At 43.6% G+C, this 24061-nt stretch overlaps 1 protein-coding gene across 1 annotated transcript in view; it reads left to right on the forward strand.

Moving 5' to 3' along the window:
• Positions 1 to 24061, forward strand: part of CDH4 (cadherin 4) — a 462344-nt gene that overhangs the window by 419747 nt on the left and 18536 nt on the right. Inside the window, exon 9 of the mRNA XM_049816532.1 lies at positions 19009 to 19194. Within this exon, the coding sequence (XP_049672489.1) occupies positions 19009 to 19194 (186 nt within the window). The remainder of the gene's footprint in view (positions 1 to 19008; positions 19195 to 24061) is intronic.

Genomic DNA, 24061 nt, shown 5'->3' on the forward strand with positions numbered 1-24061 from the left:
GCAAATTTTTGGAGCTGGCTAAGGTAAAAATGAAGAGTTAGAAGGTGAAATGATGTGGTCTGGCTCTTTCCAGCCTTCATAATACTTAGATGTAGAACATCTGAAATGTGCATAGTAATTTTAGAAACCGCAGAGCAGTACAGAGGTCTACATGCTAATAAATGAGAAATCATTGTGTATCCACAATCTATATTCATATGAGGGTCAACAAGGAGCAGTAAATGATGTATCTTAAAATGACACCAAATCTTTAAAAATACAGCAAGTCTAACTGCATTGTGCCCAAGTCACTGAGCATCGTTTGAGGAATGTTTTTATTTACGTTATTCTGAATTTTCATTCCATCTTAAAGGGTCTGCAAGTATTTATTAGTGTAGTACCCAAGTTTCCCCTTTGTTACACCCTTACAAACTACAGATACATAGCAGAACTCAAGGAAGTCGTGCAGAGCCCAATTTATGCCACCATGGACCCAAATGAGCTCCACGCCAGCTGGGGAGCCTGGGTCCTTCCCTCCCATGGCCATCAGGACCCGGCCTCATGGATGTGACGTGCTCAGCTCCCGAGCAGTGCCAGCATTTTCCAACGAAGTGACTTGGACCTAGATCCTCAGAAAAAGGAAGTCACTAAATTCCTCCTGAATGAAGAGAAAAATGGGCACACAGTGCATTTTCAGAGCTGGGCCTCAGTCTGCATTGCTGCTCCAGTGAGTGTAGGGTGGGTTTAACAGCAGCACGTGTGCTTTGTATCTGCCATAGTGAATATTCTGAGCTTTGTATTGTAAAGTTGTCATTAAATATCTCTTTAAGTATAATACATACAGTTGTGAAGAGCCATAAAAATCTGATACAAGTCTTGGGCCATGTGGTCCTTTCCCCTGCCAGCATGGGATCGTTCTCTCTTGAAAATTTTCTAGCAGCCAGTCTTAAAGTTTTGTGTCTCTCAGGCCATGGGACTTTTCACCACAGCAGCACGTGTCCCCCAGCTTGCTAGCGTTTGCAGGGGGGACCTTATTCTGCCAGGGAAATATTACCTTAACCTACAGTTGAGTGAAAAAGGAGTGACATCAAGTGGCCACGTCATTTAAGCACAGGTTGTTCCAGATGACCCAGCTTGCCTGGTCCTTGTCTCCAAATGCATTTTAGGAGGTGAGGTTTCGGGTAGCAGGGTGAGCTGTGTCAGGATTAGTCACGCAGGCACATCAGTGCCTTCTGGAGGGCAGCATCTCTCCAGATGTGGTATATTTTAATGTCTTTCCGAAACACTTTCCAAAGCTGAATCTGATGGAAGGTAAGATAATGGAAATTTGCTTTCAGGTGAATTCTGAGTATTTAATGTCTTGGTGTGTGTTAGACCTAGAAGGAATAAAAGCCATCAAGAGAATTACCCATAGGATTGTCTTAAATGGATTAGAAAATGCTACTCTTCCTCTAAGCAGGGTTGATGTGTACCATTATTTCTCTAATTTCAATCACTGAAGAAAGAGTTTTGCAAGGGCCGAAGGGCTTTACACAGTAGCACATGGGACTTAATAAAGATCTGAAAACCAAGGGTGTTTTACAACAATATTTTCTGATTCTGTGGAAACAAATATCTTTGATATACTCCCACATATAGCCAGGATGAATTTCACGTGAGTATGAAAGTATAATACGGTTTTTTCCTGACTGACAGGGAGAACAGCATCAGGCTGATCAGTCTCTTTAAACCTGAGCTGAATCTCCTTGCTGTCGTCAGATAGCCTGATCTGCATTTTAACACCTCTAAAAAATAGCAAAAATCTCTTTCCAGGAAATCTACAGCTCCTCAGAGGCTAAGAAAGCCCATGGTCTCTTTTAAGAGTGGGCACTGTTTGGAGAGATACAGTATATTTTTATTTTAAGTACTTTTGCATTGAGATGCTGTTGTAAAAACAAAATAGGGTGAATAACTGAAATTGTGGTTTGCTCTTGGCAAGCTGCCAGATGAAAGGAACTCAAGCAACTATATTCAGTATAGACACATACAAAGGCCCACCCTATAGCGCTCCTAAATTACCTGTCATTCAGCCAGGGTGGTTTTAGACTTAATCGTTTCTGGATAAGAATGTAGCTCGGGAGGACACTGCACCATGCTGGTGTCACAGCTCATGTATTCAGCAGCAGGAATTAATGTTACTGTGTAAAATTTAACAACGGGACGGGAGAGAAGAAAACAGCCACTGCGATGGTCAAAGTCAGGTCACGTCCATAGCTGAGCATGCCGTGCAGGGGGGTGAAGAGACTGCATGCACAGAACCTGTGAAAGTTCAGATAGAGGTGTACAAGGACCAAAATCACTTGTCCACAGGAGTGGATGACCTGCGGAGGTATGTTGGTTAACGGACCTCCAAAATACCGGATGAGCTGTGATCAAAATGTGGTGCTAGATGAGAAGTGGAAAAGGAGTAGCAAAATCACACAGAAGATCCTTAAATGTACAAATTGAAGATACTCCACCGAAACTCCGGAATGATTGCTTGCTTATGTGAACATGGATTGATGTGGTTTTCATACCTTCTGGTACATCACCTGAAAGGCAGGGGGAAGGTCCTGCACAAGAGCAGGGGAAGAAGCAGCCCCACCTTCTCACACAAAGGATTCTGAAATTATATGGGGCGGGGGGGAAAATCACAGTCTCTAGATAAAACGGTTCTGAACTAAAGTCTGCTGTTAACTGTAAGTCCAGTCTCCACCAGCAAGAGTCCTGACCAGTCCTGGTAGTCACAACCAGGACCATCCGCATCAAACTGCGAGGCACTGGGGCATAGCGAGGACGAGTTGACCTCCTCTAGTCCTTTCCAGCTCTGTTTTTTGAGATGGTGAATGTTTTCTTGATCTGCAAACGCTATCTGGCCATGCCGAGAAGCATCAGAGAGCAGCTAACAGCGAGGAAACGTCTCATGAGAGACTGCCCCAGAGTGGGAAGCAATCAGATCTGCACCAGAAGAGTGGAGCATCCTGCAAAACGCCATAAACATCATAGGCAGCTATTTTGGGCAATGTTAATGATTTAGTGCAGGACCGTGACCCAGGGAACGCTCCTCTGGCTAGCTAAGGGACTTCAGCCTGCTCTTTGTGTTGTGTTCTTCATGTGACATTGTTGCTTGCAAAAATAAATGTAGAGAGGCAATTCTTCCCTCTGCCGAAGAGCAGAGGTACTCATTCTGGGTGAGCGGAGGTAACGCCGTCTCCACGGCATAGCCAACCCGCCCGTGCCCACAGGCTTTGGCTCAGATGCCTTAGAAAAAGATATTTTAATCTCCCGTGCCCAAGTTTTCCACGGCCCTTAGGGATTAGCTGTGCTAGTGCATTTTCGTGGCATTTTTGGTGGGTTGTGCATCTGCCAAATCATGAGCTGGTGTAAAATAGTGACATTTGAACTGGACTGTGTTGCAGAAGTTTGCAGGATGTTCTACTGGGAAACTGGCTCCGTTACTGTTACAAGATAAGGGTACTGGTATCAGTGTGCCCTCTGTTATCCAGTTGCTGTTACTCACAACAGGGTCATGTCCTCTGACATGTCTTAATTATGTGGAAATTCCTCAGCCTCCCTTCAAATATTTATCTCTTGTGTGCAGGCAGGTTGCGTTTTTTTCCATATGAGTATAGATCTGTAGCTGAGCCTCTGGCCAGATGCTCACCTCAGATACAGGGGAGGTGCTCTGAAATTAGTGTCGGTGTTTCAGAGATTAAAAGTCAGCCAAGACAGAACAGTGCTGGATAGTCTCGGGTGAGATTTTATGCAAGGTGGACACATCTTTTTTCCTCACAGAAGGAATGCCTTTAATTCCAGTGAAGTCTTTTAACTCTTATCGGGCAGGATGCCCTTTCCAGTCTGACCCATGATACTGTTAATAGCCATCCAAGGGTTTCCACTTTATCTAAGGAAATGCATAATCAGAGGGGAGGAGAAGTTAAAGAAATCCATGCCTACACTTGATTCATACAAAGTCTATTTTTATCGTATTCAATCAGGAACAATCAGGCACAGAGAGGAGACGCAGATGAATTTGCATGATCAGACTTCTGTGTCTTAAATGTTAATTAAAAGTTATTTTAAATTTGCCTACTGTGCAGAACTTGTTTTTATAGTAGCCCGTTTAAGGGAAATATTATTTCACAGGGCTGAAGTGCTCATGATTAGTTGAGCTCGTGGATTCTTGGGAAGACCTGCCTGGCAATCAACCTCTCCTTAAAAAAAGAAAAAAGAAGAAAAGAAGAAAGAAAAAAAAAAAAGAAAGGAAAAATAGAAACTGGGTTCTTCAAGTCCTTTAAGCTCCTGAGCCTTAGGAGGTCTTATTCAAAGCTACTTTAAAATTTGCCCTTTGGCACTGCTTTGAGAATCTCCTCTTCCGAGGCTGAATCCAGTGGAGCATGTTTTAAAGAGGCAGCTTTAGGACCGCATCCCCTTCCCCGCTGCGTTGCCTTGCTGGCTAATCTCGGCACTGACTTCCGTTAGGACCAGCTCTAAAGGTTTAGGACCGGACTGTCGGGCATGAGTGGGTGCTTCCCAGCTCAGGGTGCCCGGGAAGCGGTGACTCTTGTTGGCCTGGGAAAGGCAGTCTGGCAAAAGGTTGGCTGTGAACTCAAAGCAGGGTAGCTGGTACAGAATAACACTATGCGTACGGAGATACTCGTATTCTAGCAGGAGGAGATGTGTTGCCGGCTAAGGTTAATCTAGTTGCAAAGTGGATTTGGCTAATCAGTGGAGGAGCAAGTACTTATTGCAAGTACATCAGGAAAAGCAGTTCTTGCCAGTTTTTAACTGGGCTATTTAATTAATAGTGTCAGATCAGACTCATCTCTGGCTGCTAACAGTAATACTGAGTTAGTAACCTGGCTTGTACTGGACTGAATCAGTCAGCAATGAAATCAGCAGAGTGAAGAGCTCGGTGCTTCATGAGCAAAATGACATGAAGAGAGAGCGAAGTTGAAAGGGCTTTTTGGTTTTGGCACTGCACTGCCAAAAATGTCTGACCTTTGTCTGTGCGGGTATTCTGGTTCCTCCGAGTACTATGGAAAATGCTAATGAGCCCACTCTGAAAAGTGCTTTGGAATTTGGAAGTGAAGCAGGCTCTCAGTGCATCACTGCCATGCTAGCATTGTCCTCTACCATAAATAGTTCTTCCTCCTGTTTTGAGGTCTCCTTCCCATTTTCTCTCCCATCTCCACCCTGATATACTAGGGCGCATCATTTTGCAAAGCTAAACAAAGCCAGACTCGTCCAACCCCTTTTTACGTTACAGCTTTCCGTTCCTCTGGTTATCTTGCTAACCCTGCTTGAGCACCAGACTCCGCTCAGATTTCTATCTTTTGACCTAATTTGTATATAGTAATCCAGATGAGATTTTTCAGTGTCTTGAACAAGAGCACTAATATTTGCTAAGATCAAATTTGCCTTTTTCACAGCCGTGGTGTAGCGCTCGCTTAGTCCTCCCGCTCTGTAAACGTGCCAAAATTGCGGAAAAGCAAACAAGCATAAGCCAAAATTTTACTCCTTGTTCTGTGTGCATTTGTTCTTGTGTTAATGCTGTTTGAGGACAAAATATAGCTGTGCATCAACCAGTGCAGGAGCAACACTGTCCAGGGCTGCAGAAATAGCTCATGTGAGCTGTTAAAATGTGACTTTTTTGCAAGTGGCAAAGCTTGGGGCGAATGCTTCACCTGGTCACCAGCCCCCTGAGTTAAATCCTGCTGAGCTCTGGTCTTAACAGTGAGTTCAAAAATAGCAAAGTAGCAGAGAAATCCCTCAGCTTTTTCTTCAGGCTGAAAGATACTGACTTCCAAATGACTGTGATGCAAAGATGTAAATAGGTCTGGTTTGGGGAAACGATATGTAATGGTGGTAGGAAACCAAAATCGGAAACTAAGTCAGCCTGCCAGCAGTTTGGGGTTTCCTAAGCACATTTATAGCCAGATGTATCCAGAAGCATTCAGTACATGTAAGCATTACGAGAAGTCCCTTTTACATGCATGCTCATGTTTTACAAATTAATCTTACCCTGTGAAGGGAGGACCAGGCAGGAACGGGATTTCCTGCAGACAGAAAAATGGACCAGGATGCCTACCAAGGGCTTCCTAAAAAGAGCTCTTACCGTGCTGATCCAGGCAAAACCAGCGGAGTGGGTAGCTAACTATCTCCCAGGACCCGGGCCTGTGTCCGGATCTGGAAAAGATCACAGGCTTAAATCTTGGGCACCTGGTACTTAATTTCCCAGCGTATAGACTAAAGCTGCGTATGTAGTTGCCCATTCAGATCTCGCAGTCCTCATCATTACACCTGTGCCGTTCAGAAGGTCTACAGTGACATTTCAATATAGATTAGCCTGGATGCTACAGTATTTTAAAATCATCAAAATTATGCCCGTGGCATAATTTAGAGGCAGTTGTCACAAGAGGCAGAAATCAAGCTGAACAGCGCAGGTCAGAGCTGGCAAGGGGAAAGACCCAATACCATAGTGAGAAAATTTACAGAACTGCGTTGTTTTACAGCTGAAAACAAACCCAGGAGTTCTGTACAGTCCTGCAGACAGGCTTTATCGTTAAAAATCAGTTGTGTTTTCATGGAAAATCCCAGGTGACTGTGTTCGCTTGCAATTTTCCAATCAAAACGAAGCTCAGCCAAACTATGCAGTAAAGCTTGGGCTGTTATAGAGCTGTCATCATATAACTGAAATAAATTATTATATTCAAGTGAATCGAATGTGCCCAGTAGCATTTGGCTACCTAATTCTGTGTGCATTTCAATTAAATATATAGTCGGTGAAGTTTTAAAAACTACAGATCAGTTTAGTTTTCCGAAATAAGAACTCTGTTTATAAATTGAAATGGGCTTTCAGCCTCTCATTGCAGGTCCTGATGAAAACCTTTGTCACGAGCAATGAATTAGACTAAGGATGTTAGGTCAAGAGGTGGCAGAAACAAATGGAGAGAGCACAAGCAGAAACAATATTCTGTCTTCCCATCCTGTCTCGGTCTTGCTCAGGACTCACCACACTAATGCCAGGGGCTTTGGTGCTGCAGACTTGCAGGTTAGCTGTGGTTAGGAAAGTATTTACGTCTTGATAGAAATTATTTACATCTTGACCTGCCTTTCAAATCAAACTGACCTTTGGAGATGGATCCCTACCTAAATTCCAAGCCTGTCCAGCGGAGCTTAGGAGATGTGATGCCTACACAGTTTTGATTCTGATAAGGAATGAGCAAGATCCCCAACTCAGGGTGCAGATTTTTTGTGAGCAGTATGACTCTTCCCAGGCACAGCATCTTTAAGCGCCTGGAGGCCCTTTCAATGCCGTGCTATGGAAAACAAGACTCGCTTCATACTCTCTTGTGGATACTCAACTTTTGCTCTTTATTTTATCACCTCTTTCATCTAAAATGAAAGATATTTCTCAGTTTATGAGAAAACAATAATTCCTCATGTCTTAATGAAAAGAGCATCAGCCCCTCCTGTGATTTCTGTGAAGTCTTTACACTAGTGTAGCAGATGACAGAAAGGATGAAATGCCTTCAAGAATACTTCGTATAGTCTGCAAGATGGATAGATAGATACAAAGATGTCTATGTACAAAGACGCAAATATAGATATGCGTACAGCCAGATTCAAAGCATAGATAGATACTGGTACAAGGCAAACAGTCATCAATAATATCCCAGTCTCTACTCCCAGATAAACTGTGGTTTATATGAATTATTCCATTACATTGTGTGGGTATATACGCATTGATATAAAAAAAATGTGGTCTCCTTGATAGAAGTCTCTTACTAATAGACCCCATTAATCAAAACCTAAATTTACAGTGGCTTTTGTTTTGTTTATTTCCCTTCAGTACATTCATTTTCAAATTATCACCAAATTAATCATATACGGTGCTTTAAACCAACTGCCGTTTGGTGAAACAGTTCTGGTTCCTCTCCATTACACTGAGCATTAGTTATTAAGGCACAGTTCAGGGCTCTGTTTAGCCTGATTCTGTCCTGAACCTAATTGGAATCAGCTAGATTCTTCCTTGTAAATGGGTCAGTCACACAGAAAAAACTTCAAATGTAATCTTGAGATTGCAAAAAAAAAAAAAAAAAAGAGAGGAAAAAAGAAGATAATTTTATTTCTCTTCATTGATACCTGCCTGGTGGTTAAAAGAAAGATTAAAATGAGGTCATTAAACTTTCCTTGGAGACAAAACCCAGACCTCAGTGGTAATATGATTAATCAAATATAAAAGTGAAGCTACCCTGAATGAATAACTCATTTTTATAAAATATCTAATTACTGAAATGTCGTCTGCTGCAGAAAAAGAAGGGGGGGAAATTAATTGCAATAACAATTCAAGAAGATAAAGTTTTTCTGAATTAGGTCTACACAAGAAGCTAAATTGAGTTGATTAAGTAATTTCGGTTTCAGGAACACCCTTGATGGAAGTTAGTAGTAATGAATTTTTCAGACCTTGGAGTTTAAAATTGCCAAAGACCAGTGATTTAAAAAATGGGAACGATAGTTTCATTACAGATTTCAATTTTCTGTCACCAAAAAAAAAAAGGGGGGGGGGGGGGGGATATAAAAAAAAACCCTCTATTGGTCTCAGAGTGGACACATGTACTGCTTGGTATAAAATCAAGAATAATATAACCTCCTCTCTTGATGCTAGAGAGCACAGTCTCAGCGAATTAGAGCTACAGCACCGCACGGGAGGTAGAGCCCGCGATGCTGCTCATGCCCTGCTTCTCAGCACGTAAGTGGTTGAAATCCAGGAGGAACAGCACAACCTCTGTGCCTGCGTACCTCATGCATATGTGCTCACCTGTTATGTACAGCACGACGCTCTCCTTTCTTTACAGGGCTTTTAGGTAGCTGTCGTTAATAGGGTTGAGCGGCATGTGCATATCCATCATCGGCATCGCAGTGATACGTAATAATTTGTTTTGACATTTGATTTTCTAGCCTGCTGTTTTGCTGGTTTATGCAGTCAGGTTAATCTTATCAAAACACAGACGATATCTGTACGCTAGCAAGACCACTCCTTACCCGTGCGGTACGACAGCCCCTATCAGCTATCGCTTGCCGTAACCCATTCGTCATGAACCGTTGCATTTGCAACATCTGGCGGTGCTGTATCTCCTGGTGCGATGTCTCTTTTAGCAGGGACTTCTCTCTTCTTTCTCCTTCCCTGTTTAATGGGTATGGGATCCGGAGGGAGACCACATCCCCAGCCCATGCCTTCCATAGTGCTGTGGAGGAATCGTCCAGTGAGGAAGAGGTGCCAGGACACATATGTGAGCTACGTGTGCACAACGAGGTGTGACACAGCCAGGTGTCACTGTCAAAATCTCTGTAGTCAAAGGAAATGTCTACAGAGAAGCACCCTTCCTGCTCTGTGGTGTGCTGTGATGGAAATCACAGTGGTCTTCACCACCTGATACGTGTGTGTGGATTGGACACCGTTCCCAGAATCTCTGGTCTAGCTAAAATTTTAAGGAGAAATCAGACATTGATGCTCCTATGTCTCATGTATCTACCCACAGCAGTGTTTCTTGTCTAACATTTATCCACCTGTGGCATTTCTCTCAAACTTGAATGATTTCTTCTAGATTGTATGCCTCTTTCTGCTTTTGGATATATATTAAATCTCCTAATTCTGCTCCTGAGCCCAGACCTGGCCTTGGGGGGCCCAATTCAGTTGCCTGAGTGTAGAACCCAGCACCATCCAGGAGGTCCCTGGTTAGGCAGGACGTCCTCACAGCCCTGGCAGGTACGTCTCCATGTCTGCCAGATGTCCCAGGCAAATACCCACTGGTAGTGGATTATTTCATTATCTTAAAAGTACACAGCATCTCAGGCATTGATGCGAGGCTGAGAAATTTAAATACATTTTGTAACTCCATTATTGCAAGGCGCTGAAATAAATCCCCTTCTGAAGTTGGCTAACTTCCATGGGTCGGCAGGTTTTTAATTCTTCAGTATTCTGTTGCCTTAAAAACAGTTGCTTCCAAGGGATGTCATTTTAAGAGGATATATATCTGGAGTTTCATTAAGCACATTTCACTTATGAAATCTTTAGTGACATGCTGGGGAAAAAAAAGGGAGATTTAGCAAAGGATTTGTTAGTGCTGTGAGTTTTCTCTTATCGAATATTTCTAACTGTCCAGGATGTCTTAACGCTTCCCAATTGTAGAAGAGAGGGTCAGAACACAGAACAACCAGAGTTAAAATCAGAGGGGACAGTTAAAAGGTTTCACGTGTTTTTTTCGAGCATGGTGGAGTTTTTCAAACCATTCAGCTTAGTGCAATAACATGTTTTAAGTGCCAGAAAAAACCCAGAAATAATAACATTTTCCTTCCTAAATATACAAGTATGTAGTGACTCCCTCTTTTCTTTGACCCAATATCCTCCCATTTCTCACTGCATTTCTCTTCTCTGCTATATGCACTTTGACTTTCCTGTGGTAAACAAAATTTCAGCGAGAAGCCTCTTTCTCATGGCAAGTCTGATGAATTACACAGCATTTAATTTAGTCTTCATTCTGTGCTCTGAATTACTGTAAGCAGGCGGGCATGCATTTTTCTGTAATGCCAGATTTTTATCTAGTTGAAGGTGTCCCTGTTCATTGCAGGGAGTTGGACTAGGTGACCTTTAAAGGTCCCTTCCAACCCAAACCATTCTAGATTCTATGATTTTAGGAACTCCATCCGAAGGTGAGCTTGGAGGGGCAGGTTTCCTCTACTTGCTTCAGGGCAGTACTGCAGCTGGACCATCTGGGGTTGTCTGCAAACTGGAAGGGCTCTTCAGCAACCCCTGCAATGTGAAGACGAATCCCCTGCTCCTGATTCCCTTCCCGTAGAAACCACAGCGTAGGGGAGCAGGAGGGGGCACGCAAATCTCCCTGTGAGTGCAAGCTCTCACCCCACCGACAGGCATTGCCGTCACGTTTTGTGGAGCAGTAAGGACATAAGAAATTGGCCATCGTGGCACCAGCTCAGAAAAATGACATCTTTAAACCACAGTAGTAGCACTTTTAGAACAAAACATTACGCGTCAGTGCTTTTGTCCTACAAGGATGCTCTGTCCAGTCCAGGACCCTGTTCATGACCAGACCTTGTGGGTTTTCCACCATCTGATTGTGGTGTTCGAATCTAGTCGTAAAAAAAAAAATAAATAAATCCCCGTGTGTGCTAAACAACAGAGATTTCAATTGCAGTGCAGAGGAGGTTTGAGCTAGAGTCAGCATGCGGACTGGCTGAGCTATGCTATGCAGGAAACTTGTTAAAAATCTCAATACCAGGATTATAGTGTACATAAAAAATTTAGTTTCAGTACTCTTAAAATTCTCCCTTTCCCAAATATCTGTCTTCAGATCCCAAAGGCATGAGCAGCTTTTATATGCCTTAAAATCTGAAAAAAATAAATTAAAAACTCATTATAAGAAGTGGGCAGTTAATAAGAAAATCCTAAACCAGACTTATCAGCTTAAGGCCCTTCTTTATGAAACTTTATTACAGGTACCTGAATTGAAACATCCCCCTCTATAATACATCTCACCAAGAAATCAGTCAGACCTGTAGAGTATGTTTTGCTCACTTAGGAGCTGAACTCTGTCACACTATTTTTGTTAGTCTGGTTTACATTTAAATCGGGAAAAATACGTTTTCAAAGCTTTGTTCAAAACAGCACAGTTATTTGCTACTTTGCACTTTGAAGAAAGATTTGAGGCTTGATGTTCCAACAAATGAAGGAATTTCACCCTCCTTTAAGGAAGATGGGGATTTTGGAGAGTAAGGACGACCAACACAGTCTGCATTTGGAAATCTCTCCTCCTGCCATGCTGGGTGAGACGCGGGACAGCAGCCCTGCTTCGGCAATTCAGGAAGGTCGAGGTATCAAACCGCTGTTGGCCTTCGAGGCGGTGAAGCTTCGCAACCAGTTGTTCTTTTGACCTGTTTTTCCCCAGCTGTGCAAACTTGTTCAGGTTCCTCAGTTGAAGCCAACGCGATGCGGAGCCCGGGGAAGAGCCGCGCTGACGATCCAGCTCATCCCCAGCGCGCGGTTCTCTGCCAGCCTTCCCGTTTGGGAGCTTTTCCATCTCAGTTGCTCAGCGAGGATCACAGGGCTACGTGGCAATGCACTGGAGAGATCGATAGACTAATCCAGGCTGACCTAATGGATTTCTCAAGTAACACATGAATTAATGATGTTCTCAGGATCCTGCCCCAACGCAGGCAGCAGAGGGCTGGACGCGGCTCCAGCCCCAGTTCTGCAGCTGCCTCGGGAGACATGGGCAGGTCACTTAGCCTTTAGTTCTGCAGCTGAAAGGAAGCAGAGGGCCGTCAACCACTGTAAAGCAATAATGTACCTGTGCAAAAATGTTTTATTATATAAATGTATGTATATAAATTTTTTTTTTAAGAATGAGGCTTTGTAGGCAGTTCCAGCTGTTTTAAAATCTATGCCTCTACTTAAAAGATAGCGTTACTAATTACACCTGACAATCAAATAGTCTGTAGAAGGGTATCAGCTACCTTTTCCTGCTGTTCATTCTGTAGGCAAAAAACAAAGGTATGTTAGACAAGAGAGCAAATGAAATGTTCAAAGGATTCTTGTCTAAAACTGGAAAATAAAAGGCTGTGCTATCAGATCAGAATTTTAACATATACTGTTTCCACTGGCTCCTGACATAAAATCTTTTCTTGTTGAGTATAACCATTGTTAAAGGTCACTGTTGCAAAGGCTACATCATTTAGACGAGATGAGATCCCATTTTGGATAAATTCACAATTTTAGTTCCTAACAAGGAGATAGTATCAGGATTTGAATGTACAAGAGTGCCGGGTTACAGATTAAAGGCTTTTGTGTTCTGGAAACCACACTATGCCAGATTTCATGAGTTTCAGTGAGACGTGCAAGTCCCCAAAGTCAAGTAGGTTGATTAAAGTGGTTCTTTATAGCCTTTGAAATACAGATAAAGTACAACTTTCCTACATGGGGTTAATGTAGAATTTTTTTTTCTTGACAAGGCTATATGCCTTTCCAAGGACGTAATTTTAATCTCTTTTTAAACCTTTCATATGAATGTTGTAAAAAGCTCCTTTGTGTAGTAATGCATTTTTATAAAATATCTAAATTTCTATGCAAACTTCGAACCTCGTTTCATAAGATATATTTATCTGGAAATGGTTATCTTGCAGCAGAATAGTGTCTTGTGTCATCGTTTCTGTGGCATCTTTTCATACTGTCACAAGAATGTAACATCTGATAATGAAAAAAATTAGTGCTTATTGTCAGACATGCAAGCTTCTTTTTTTTTTTTTTTTAATATCCTTTTACTATTACATGCTCTTGTCCCTGAACTCTTGGCAAGTAATCTAAGAGTGTCTGAACCAAGGTGAAAGCGAGACCTGCACATTCCTTCCTCACACCAAAGAGTCTGAAAGGAGAGTGTTTTCTTCTGCTGCTTCTGAAAGAAAGGATATTGCTTGCTTCTCCTCTGTTGCTGCTTTGTCTTCATATTCAAAGAGTAAATCTTGTAATTTAATCCAAAACGAGCCATTACTTGTGATTTTCAAAAAATAACACCAGTAAAGACAAAGCGTAAAGCCAATGGCTGCCGTCAGCTACAGGAACACGGTGGAGGTTTTGTGCACCCCATCATAAGATCAGCTTCAGAAGTGTAAAAGTTTAGGGCTTGCTTTAGTTTTGCAAACTCCTCCAGCAGAAGTGAAACCAGCACTGAGAACGCACTGAACGTCGCTTATCGTTCCTTGTAGAAACTCCCAATAAACAAGCGGATGGTCCGGCTCCATTACGCCGCGCGTAAAGCTGAGAGAGCTCCTTTGCAGGCAGGTGAGGCATTTTAATAGCACAAACCGCTGAAGATAAAGGCAGAACTTCCAAAGCATCCTTTAAAAGCCGGTGAGCTAATCGTCATGCCCTTCCCTCCGCTCGGCTGGGCAAGGCTGACTCCTGCCCGACCGCGACGAGCCGGTGCCTGCAACCCGAGCAATTCGTTTCTGAATGAGCACCGTGACAGCTGGGCCTCGTACCAGCAGAGCAAAACTGCGAGCTGGCAAGAGTGCGTTGGGCTTTATAGATAACGTTTGGGAAGCATTTGCCACATGGCATCTAACTAGTCTGAAGTATGATATGCGTACGTGGACGGACTGTGGAGTAGGTCCAAGTGAACGTGAAGTTGAAGCAGGGACACTGCAGTGCAGGGGATGTTGTGGGCACGAACCTGAAAAACCAACAGCAAAGAGGCTGACGGAGGGGGTGCTGGCTGGTGCAATGCAGGGGGGCCGTGGGCTGCCTCAGAAAAAAGCGAGGACATCGGTACTTAGAGGGTGGTCATCATTCGAGAACACGCTGAAGTGAGTAGTTCTTTAGTAAAACGTGATTAAGAAATGAGCATCTCAAAGTCTGATTTGCACGCAAAATATGGTTGATTTTCCGGAGATTCTGTGGGGAGTCGAGTGAGCTTGTGGTCTCTGCCGCACAACGGCAACGGTGGAGCGAGAACCTGGAGGTCACTGTTTGGCCGTCACAGAAGCTGATAGCCAAGTCTGACCCGTACGGCATAGAGAGGGTAGGATAACTTGCAGACCTAGTACAGTCATCCATACAGCAAACAATATTGGAAATTAAAGGTCAGAGAATTGATAGTAAGGCTTAAGAAAACAGCAATTAGGCTGCTAGGAAGAAAAGCTAAATTACCGGTAGTAGGAGTTGGGGGGGGGGGGAGAGGATTATTGATCTAAATATCAAGTTGGCAGATACACAGAGTACAATCTAGAGGTTTTTTACACCTCTGGGCTTACTCAACCCCCACAATAAAAAATGCAGGCCTATAAAGATGGAATAAGAAGCAATCAATTAGGATGGCATTTGCTTGTTTCCGCGCTGCAGCTGGGCAGGCACATCACAATTAATGATTTATTAGGAGATTTTCGTCTTTTTTTTTTTTTTTTTTTTTTTTTTTTTTCCCATTTTACACAGATTGCTGCAACCAGACTGCAGTTGTTTATTAATTTGCCTGCTATTCAAGCATCTTTGTTAAATATCATGCGGAAAAGGTAACCAGTTGGCTCGCGTGCCAGCGCTTGGTTGGGAGGATGACCTTAAGCGTGGAGGAGCTGGGGTTCGGTGTTCAAGCCGTGGGCGAACGCAGCCCTCTGCGTGCCGGGTTCCCCAGCTGCGCGTCACCTCGTGTCCGGAGCTTGCTGCAGGAGAAAGCGGTGGGAGATGGGACATCCCACGCCACTCACATTTCGATTTCTCTCAACCGAGGGGACCTAGAGAGAAGATGCGGCACTTTGCAGCAGTCGAAGCTGTCAGGGGAAGGGCTCAGAGTCTAATAAGAGGACTGAGATGCCCTTATTCTTCTGCATTAAGCAGTAGCTATAGGTCATAAACCGCTACTTCTCTAGGCAGTTCAGCCTTCGTAAACTACTTCTGCCTGTAACAAATGTTGCGTCATCATTAGCAAATCTTGGAGACGACACAAAAATCTTTCCTGTTCGTGTGAACAAGTCTTTGCTTTCACAGCTTTTTTAGCAAAATCAGCTAGTAAAAAAGTAAGAACGTTGGAAAAAAGGAACTCCCTTTAGAAGAAAGCCTGAATAATTATCTTTGTATTCATCCATCTTAATTCCACACCTCCCTAGGAGTGGCTGCAGTGAGCTAATTGGTTTTACTCTGCTGTGTGTGGCTTCACCGCCTAGACTCCAGATTTATTGCACAAAGTCAAGTCATTGTGTGAATTCATCATTTGTCCCCCCCCATCAGCCCCTTTCTCCTCTGGAGTGATTTTTGTCTGCGTGTTTATATGCTGGCAGGTACCGAGTGAGATGAAAGACAAACTCTGGGATTAACCAATTTTAGTATAATCTGATGCCACCTGAAAATCAGAATGAATTACTACCTTTTCAGCAAGACATGACTTCAGACAGGCCAGCTCCAGAGGAATGAGAGAAGGACTTCTGCCAGCACAGGCTTTTATGGGAGGGGAAGAAAAAAGACCCTGCAGAATTTAAGGATTTAAGAACATGCCAGGTTCAGAACAAATCCTTACCCGAGAAGAGAAGCGAAGTGTGTAACAATCAGCCATAGAAATCCTTGTGAATGGTCTTTTAAAAAGCATTCTGGAAATTAAAGACTTCAAATGCAACAATTGAAAGTGAAGCTAAATGAAATACAGGGGAATATGAGTAAATGCTACAAGTATAGGTCAAGCACTGCTTTATCAATCTTATGTTTACTCCAGCAGCTCCTCCGTTGCCCATTGTTTTACCTTGTTTGAATAGATACGCTTCTCTTTATTTGAAAATCAATTGTAATCTTATGAAAGGGAACTTACAGCACAGGGAATGCTGGAAAGCAGCGTAGTGAAAGATGGCATTGTTCATTTTCCTAAGTTACTCCAGGGTAGGAAGGGAACGACATTAAAGAAGTGTGGGTAGCTTTGTGCTGCCATCCTTCCTTTAGCAGATGTAATTTAATATCATTACTTAATTTTATTAAAGGTAAAGACAATTGTGGACAATAAACGTTACAGCATTTACTTATAGTAATGATAGTGGGGGAGTGTTAGAAGGAGGAAAGACCTTTGGTTTGGATTCCCAGTAGCTGCTGATCTGTAGCTGATGAAAATTGTTCTGTTCTTCATGGTGCATCTCTCCAAAATCTGTTTCCTAACCTGAATAGCTTTGGATGGCTCCTTTGATTCCTGTGTTTGTACTCTGTTCTCATCAGAAAAATATTTGGCTTTATAAGCCTAACAGACAATATCCACCCTATGCTACATATCCACCCGCTGCTACATAGGACTGATCGTTCCCTAACCGTACCTAATGGGTATCAACAACAACTGGGTGAACTGGATTGCTCAGTATATGCAGAGCGTTGTGGGTTTTACCCTAGTGAAAAAGCTTTATAGGCTGTTGGCGATCTTCCTCCAGGCTTTATATTGAGATGTGCTTGTGTATTTACAATTTTTAATATACCTCATATTTTTAAAATATGTCTCGTAGTAAACTTTATCTCTGCAGGCCGAAAACAGATGTTGTGATGGCTTTTACAGAAGCTGCTGTAAAGCGTGTTGGCGATTGTGTGGGATTTTTCCATGTAACCCAAACTGACTGGCAGCACCCGAGTTATGATCTGCTGAAGGTGTTCAGCAGCCTGTAGGACTGACCCTCTTAAATGTCTTAAATACAACCAATGGCTTGCTCTTGATGAGTTAATTCTGTTTAGTTCTGCAAGGCACAAGCCTGGTAGTAACAGATGAAAAACTGTGGTCCTGGGTCAAAGATTTGAGATGGTTACACAAAGTGCTTAACTCCTTTGAAGTTACAGTACGCCACCTTGATGTTAGCAGTGCAGCCGTCTCCTAAAAGAGACTGGGGGCTCATCAACTTGTCATTGCTGGCATGCCATACAACATTAATTTAATGTAATGGGCAATAGATAACTAGTGTGGATTTAGTAAGACACAATCCTGCTTAACTAATCTCCTTGAGTTCTTTTGAGCAGGTTTCAGACGAGGTAGTAGATATGACATAATCTAATGGATTTTTCAAGAGGCTTTTGATAAATTTCCATATGGTATTTCCCCTGCTTAAGCTGTGTGCCGCAGAGATTCCAAATTGGGCAAGAGAATGGGTAAAAAAATGAGTAAAATCATGGGAAATGAAGAGAAAAGAAGAGCTGTAGCAAGTACTGGAACTAGAATTATCCCGCAGCTTCCTACTGTTCTTCTCTACCACTCAGCATGGCTGGAAAGAGATGCCATCTGCATTCACTAATGAAAACTTGTTTAGGACAGGTGCATAACAGAAAAGAGGGCAAAATGCCATTCAGCGTACCACTAAAGGGCAAATTTAAATTTACATTAACATAAGGCAGATTGAATATTTTTGCTGTCAGTGGTGAAATAATATATACTAAATATAAATGCACATAACCGAAAGACTCCAATGGATGGGTATGGGTTAGGAGTGGAAAGGGACTCTTGTGCTAACAAAGGAATGATTTATTATCATTTACATAACCTGGCATTTGCGCACACCAAAGGCACCAAAGGCCAGATTTTCAGAAGTGCTCTGCTCCTGCAGTTTGGGGCCAGGATTTCAGTTGCAGACTCAGAGCCAGCCGCTCCCGTCGTTTCCCCAGTGTTTAATTTGCCATATGTCAATCAGAGTGTTGATTTGCAAGTGCTGCTAATAGGCGATGCTGAGAGATGAGGGCAGTTGAAAATTTGGGAATGTGTCTTACTGGCAGCTTTTGAGCCCCAAACACTGGAAGTATTCACAGGCCAGGATCCCTGATCAGTCGTATGATAAATCAAGGACTGGAAAGCAGAAAAGAATGTAGTTAATGCATCAGGATATGCCTGAACGGGACATGCTTCATGAAAATCAGTGCTAAATGAGAGAATTAAGCACCAGGAAAGGCTGTGGCAAAATCACAAGAAACACTTTAAATAATGAGGCAAAATCAAATCAAGGGCAAGAAAGAAAGAAAATGAAGTAAAATCACTGAAGAAGCAATAAAATGCCATCACTGAAACCTGAGTGAGGCAAAATACCTCAGGTTAAAGGGACATAGTCATCCTAAAAAATGCACATTTTAGTCTGCCATTTTTACCTGCTGTTGACAATTAACTCTCTGATTGCTGTAACTGAATGAGAATATCAGGAACATTTTTTGCTCGTTTACTTTGAGCATTTGCCGAAACTTGGTCAGTGACTAGGTGATAGCGGGTTTGTTCTCCTTCGGGCTGAAAGGTGAAAGTAGGCTTTGAAAGGTTTGGAAAAATACTCAAAGAAAAAAATAAGAAAACCGGAAGGGTCAAAGGGATGTGTTGCTCATAATGTATAACCCCGTGGTCCTCTTCATGGGACTGATTGCCCAGTCGGTGTGCTGATGTAGGGGAGAGGGGAGGTAGCCGTGAGGACCAGCAGAAAGCTCCCGCCATGACCGCTTCTGTCTTTTATTTGCAGTATTCAGGAGAAGTTCCTGAGAACAGAGTGGAGGTTGTGGTGGCAAATCTGACGGTGATGGACCGGGACCAGCCTCACTCCCCCAACTGGAATGCCATCTACCGTATTATCAGCGGAGACCCCTCTGGCCATTTCACCATCCGGACAGACCCTGTAACCAACGAAGGCATGGTAACCGTCGTGAAGGTAAGGGGGAAGCCAAAGCAAATCTGTATTTGTCACCCTTTCAGCTACCTAAGGCTACAAGGAACACCAGAAGCCTGCAGTTATGGGAACACGAGTGCTCGAATCTGTCTCTCTCTGTGCTGGAGTCCTGAATACTTTTACTTCAAGCGTATGCCACCGGTTCTGAGTTTCCCAACTCAGCCCAGCCCACCATAAGGTTTCATAAACTCTCTTGTGCTGAAGGCTCTTCCCAGCATCCGAGCCTGACCTCCGTGTCCTGCTCCTCCTTATCTTTTTGAGCACCGTAAGAGGGAATGGTGCCTGGGCTGTGCAGCCCTGCCCTGCCTGGCAGGTTTAGGGCAGAGGCTGCACCTTCTTCTTTTTGAGCCAGAAAATGCCCCGTTAGCTGTGAATCAGAGGTAGCGTTTCACTGCAGGGGATCAGTCAAGTGATCCTCTGTGAAAGCACGAGTGCAGGAGAGATATCAGGAGGAGTGAATTTCCTGGTAACAGAAGGAAAGGAGAGATTTTCGTCTGATCGAGTTGCTTGGCAGAAAAAAGTTGGAAGAAACGTTTCTTTTTCCTAGTATCAAGCGATAAACATGCAGTGTGGGACAGATCCTCAGCTCAGAATAGCTCCACTCAAGTGAAAGCCATTCCCCAGGTTAGATCAGCAGAGGATCTTGTCCAAAGACAGCGAAGGAAGACTGTAAATATCCACCATCCCTTCTTTCCTCCATCTGTTGCCTTCAGCGTAAGGGGAGCTGGAACCCTCAAGATATCTGCAGCAAGTATCAAATTCTGTTTCCCTCCTTGCCTCCAAAGAACATGACTTTATCTTCATTTGAGCGTTCGCTTCCCTTTCAGTTACCGAGGCCAGCAGCCCAGGCAGTGAATGTTTGTGCAGTCATTACATGCAGCCAGAACATAACCGGATCCATTCAGCATTCACTGACTCTCTTCCCAGATAAGATGCCTATGGAAGCTCCCTCTGACTGCCAAAAGAGTGAAGGTGTCACAAATAGGCTGCTGTGATCTCTAGGAGCTCGCACGACATGCACTGCGCACTGCACCTGAAAAAGATAATACGTTGTGGGATGGACGAAGCCTGCAACTTTTGATAAGTCTGGCCCTCTCTAACAAAAAGTTTTAACCAACATCTTAGGATGAAACACTAATGTTCAAAGAGCAACGGGATTTAAGAATAGCTCTGTGTTGAAAAAAAGAGCCCCGCTCCCTTGTAGCTAATAAGTTGCAGTCATTCTTAATACATACCGTTTGGGTATTAGGAAAAATGACATCAGTGAAATGCCAATGAGGTTACGCTGGTAAGAACGTGTGAGCTTGTGAGCTTGTCCTGTTCTCTGACCCTTAGGCTATGTGTGTGTGTCTGCAGATGCCACTTTGCTGAAACTTTAAGGGAGACATCATCTTACCTGCTAGATGGTATTTCAGCAGGGTCCTTTATTTATCACTCTTTATTGCTCTGTAATAACGGTTGACAGCCTTATCTGATGCAACGTTACAAAACCTCTTCAAGCTTAGCAGTAGTTCCAAGACACATGTATATGGATGCATATATGCATGTAAGTATACATGTATCCATATGTATGTATTTTCTGCTTAAACAGAAAACATTCAACAAAGTAAAATGCAACAATTTGACTTCCGCTGACATCAGCAGCTAGTCTGAAATCGAAATGTCAATGTTTTCACTTGCAAACAGGGGAGGACCCCTTGTTCTTAATCTAGTAAAGTGTCACGATTGCAGTTTACAGGCACATCAAAGTGAACAACAGGGGATTTACATGATCATCACTGCTACACAAGGACTTCTGCATAATGAACCATCCCGTATTCAGAACTTGCAGGCAAAAAGCAGGACAGATTTGTCAAGACACCATTGATGCTGGTGTTGACTTTCCAGTGCTGTGTAACCCACAGTGATCACAATGCAAAGAACCACATGCAAATCCTGTCTTGTCAAGCTGAGCTCAAAGCTTGAAATTGCATTGAATGTCTTCACTACATAACCTCACCTGATCCTCCTGGGCGCCCAGAGTTTCTTACCCTTATCAAGCCAGGAGGCTTTTTGGTGTATTTTCAGCAAGGAGAATGAGTGAAATTGCTTGTGATTAAATTTTCATGGTGAAGAAGGGAAGACTCTTAGGAATCCACCTTCTTCTTTGAAATATTTTGTTCTCTGTTAATAAGTGAATATGCTTAAACATTTGGGGAACGTATGCACATCGAACTGGGTGGGCAGTCAGAGCTCGTTCTTCGTGGTGTAGGAGCAGTCTTTTGCTGGTTTGATCCCTGGTGTAGATTGAAAACGCAGGTAAAATATGAAGCCAAATAATGAACCTTTTATTTACAGACGCTACGTGGCTGGACTTCCATGTGGCTCTTTGGAGCCACTTATACATAACTCCCCACTGCTGCAAGCAAAGGGTTTTGCATCTGGGCTACAGCAGTCACAGAAACAGGGCAGAGAAGGGCGTTCTGTGAAGAATCCCATCCCTCCACCAGCAGTTTGGGGGCCAGAAATGGAGGGCCAGAAATGCTTCCAAACCAAGAAGCCCTTTCGCGTTCAGATGATGCTCGTGGGGGCCATTTTGCAGCCACTTTTGGCAAAACCCCATCTGCAGCTCCAGTCCAATCACCAAAAGCGTAACGTTTCCTTTTTCTGTTCATGCCTTTCCAAACCATTTCCATAACCATACAAGACTCTAATCTTCAAAGAAAGCCTTGATCAAGGAGAGAGAGAAACTTCCCACTCAGATAAGACACCGCAGCGTCTGGAGACAATCTCCAAGAGCAGCAGTGGCTGTCCTGTGGGAGCTGGCTAAGTAAAATGTTATTATAAACTCTGCATGGATCAGAGCTGTGAATTTATAATGGAGATGCTTCCGAAGCTTCTGTTATTATTTGCGTCAACAATAACATAAGGCAAATTTGTTCTCTCCAGTTAAAAGTACCTTGAGAAAAGGATACACGGCAAGCCCTCGGCTTCACTCTGCTGCATGCAGGTTGGAGAGGCTCGCGAAGGAGGAGGATGTGCAGCATCTCCAGGGCGATGTTTCAGAGCCATTTGTGCCAGATCAAACACTGAAAATCCAACAAGGGCTTTCTGCAAAGGTCTACTTCTTAATTTCATGTCGTGTGCTTCTTGGACATGAAATTAAAAAGTAGGCAGCAGTCCAGCACCTCCTTGTCCCAGAAGTAATGGCTCCGTGTGCTTTTGCTCCTGCTGTTGGCCTGATCAATATGCAGCATTTTCAGTGGGATGCACGGAGATGCAAGGGGTTAGGGCGGTGTGAAGAACACGGTGTGCTCTGCGCACCGTTATCCTCAGAGGGAGGCAGGTTTAGGAAGCAGAAGTGTGAACTGTCCTGGGAGAAATTGCTTATTATGGTGTAAAAGAAGTTCTGCGTAGGGTTGGACTGTGTCTGGCTGCAAGGGGCTCCTGTCCCACTGGGGTCAATAGCACAAACACTGCTGTGGAGGCACAGGCTCTTGATTTTACCTTATTTTTTCAACCAAATATCGGCAGAGCGGCACTCTCTTACAAACCGAAGCGTGGTGGACGCTGTGCCACCATGTGCCAGCACGTGGCACTGATGCCCCCAGGTCAGTCTGGGAGCTGGGTGTTACTGAGTGGTCCCGGGCCAGCCCCACTCCCTGCACTGCTTTTCTACAGCCCTGGTTTTTGTTCTTTCCCAGAAGAGAGGGAAAGAAGCTGAGTGAGCAGCTCTACATTTTGGGGGGGGGGGGGGGGGGAGAGAAACCCACTCCCTTGAATCAGGCCCTATCCTAGCAGGTATGTGTGTGGTCGGTGCGTCCTGTGCATCATCAGGCAGGGAATCCAGTGGTTTCCCGCATCAGTGTCCTGGGGAGATGCTCAGATCGGCCCCCCCGGCTCCAGCTGAGCCCCTCTGGGGAGGGAGGTAGAGACCAGCTGTGGGCAAGGTTAGCAAACAGGCCAGCACAAAAGAAAACCAACAAAAAAATGAAGACTGGATGAATATCAATTAGAGGGGTGTGAAAAGAAATTGAGGAAATGCATTAGTCAAATTGTTTCAAGGCCCTGAATAGTGTTTAAATGGGAACTTTTACCATGTGTCTTTTTTGAATGCGGTACAAGTCCGTGAGTCAGTGCTGGTGGGTGTACTGGGAATCTTTATGCATCCTTTTATTTATTAAATGTTGGCCCTGCCTGTCAGGAAACCATTTAGCAATAGGAACATTTGCACTTCAATCGAATAGAGATTTCACTGTTTTACCTTTTGCCCCTGAAATTTGTTTTTCTCATGTAGCCTCCTATGATTTGATTTCTCTCCTGACAATACTGGGTTTTAAACAGAACATGGAAGCCAGATTTTGCTGATGTAAATCAGTACAGCTCTACCGAAGTCAATGTAACCGTGGCATTTTACACCGTGAGAGTACGCTTTGCAGACTCAGCGCTGGAGAGTGTATTAGGGAGAATGGTTACGCTTCTAAATTTATAAATTACGGCAAAGCATTTTTTAACAAGCAGAGGTGTGATCCTGCATAACTCAAGCCTCCCTGGCAGATGATTAGCGACTTCCCTCATAATAATTAGTGGGATGGTTTAGAAATTATTTTTATACTGCAGTTCAGTCAGTTGTGCCAGCAAAGGCTTTTCACTCCTTCTGGCTCCTAAGACACATAGTCTTTATGTGCATGTTGAAAAGAGATTTGTGGCCACCCAACAGCAAAACTCTTCTGTAGGAGTGTGCGGGCAACCTCAAGAGATAACGAGGCGCCTTGCAAGAGGATGAGAGGTCCCACTGGAAGGACTGCCTGATTAACCGGACGAGGTGTTGTTTCTTGCAGCTTCACCTTTGTTTATAAACTCACTTAAG

The sequence above is a fragment of the Accipiter gentilis genome, chromosome 14, assembly GCF_929443795.1.
Source record: "Accipiter gentilis chromosome 14, bAccGen1.1, whole genome shotgun sequence".
Classification (NCBI taxonomy): Eukaryota; Metazoa; Chordata; class Aves; order Accipitriformes; family Accipitridae; genus Astur; species Astur gentilis.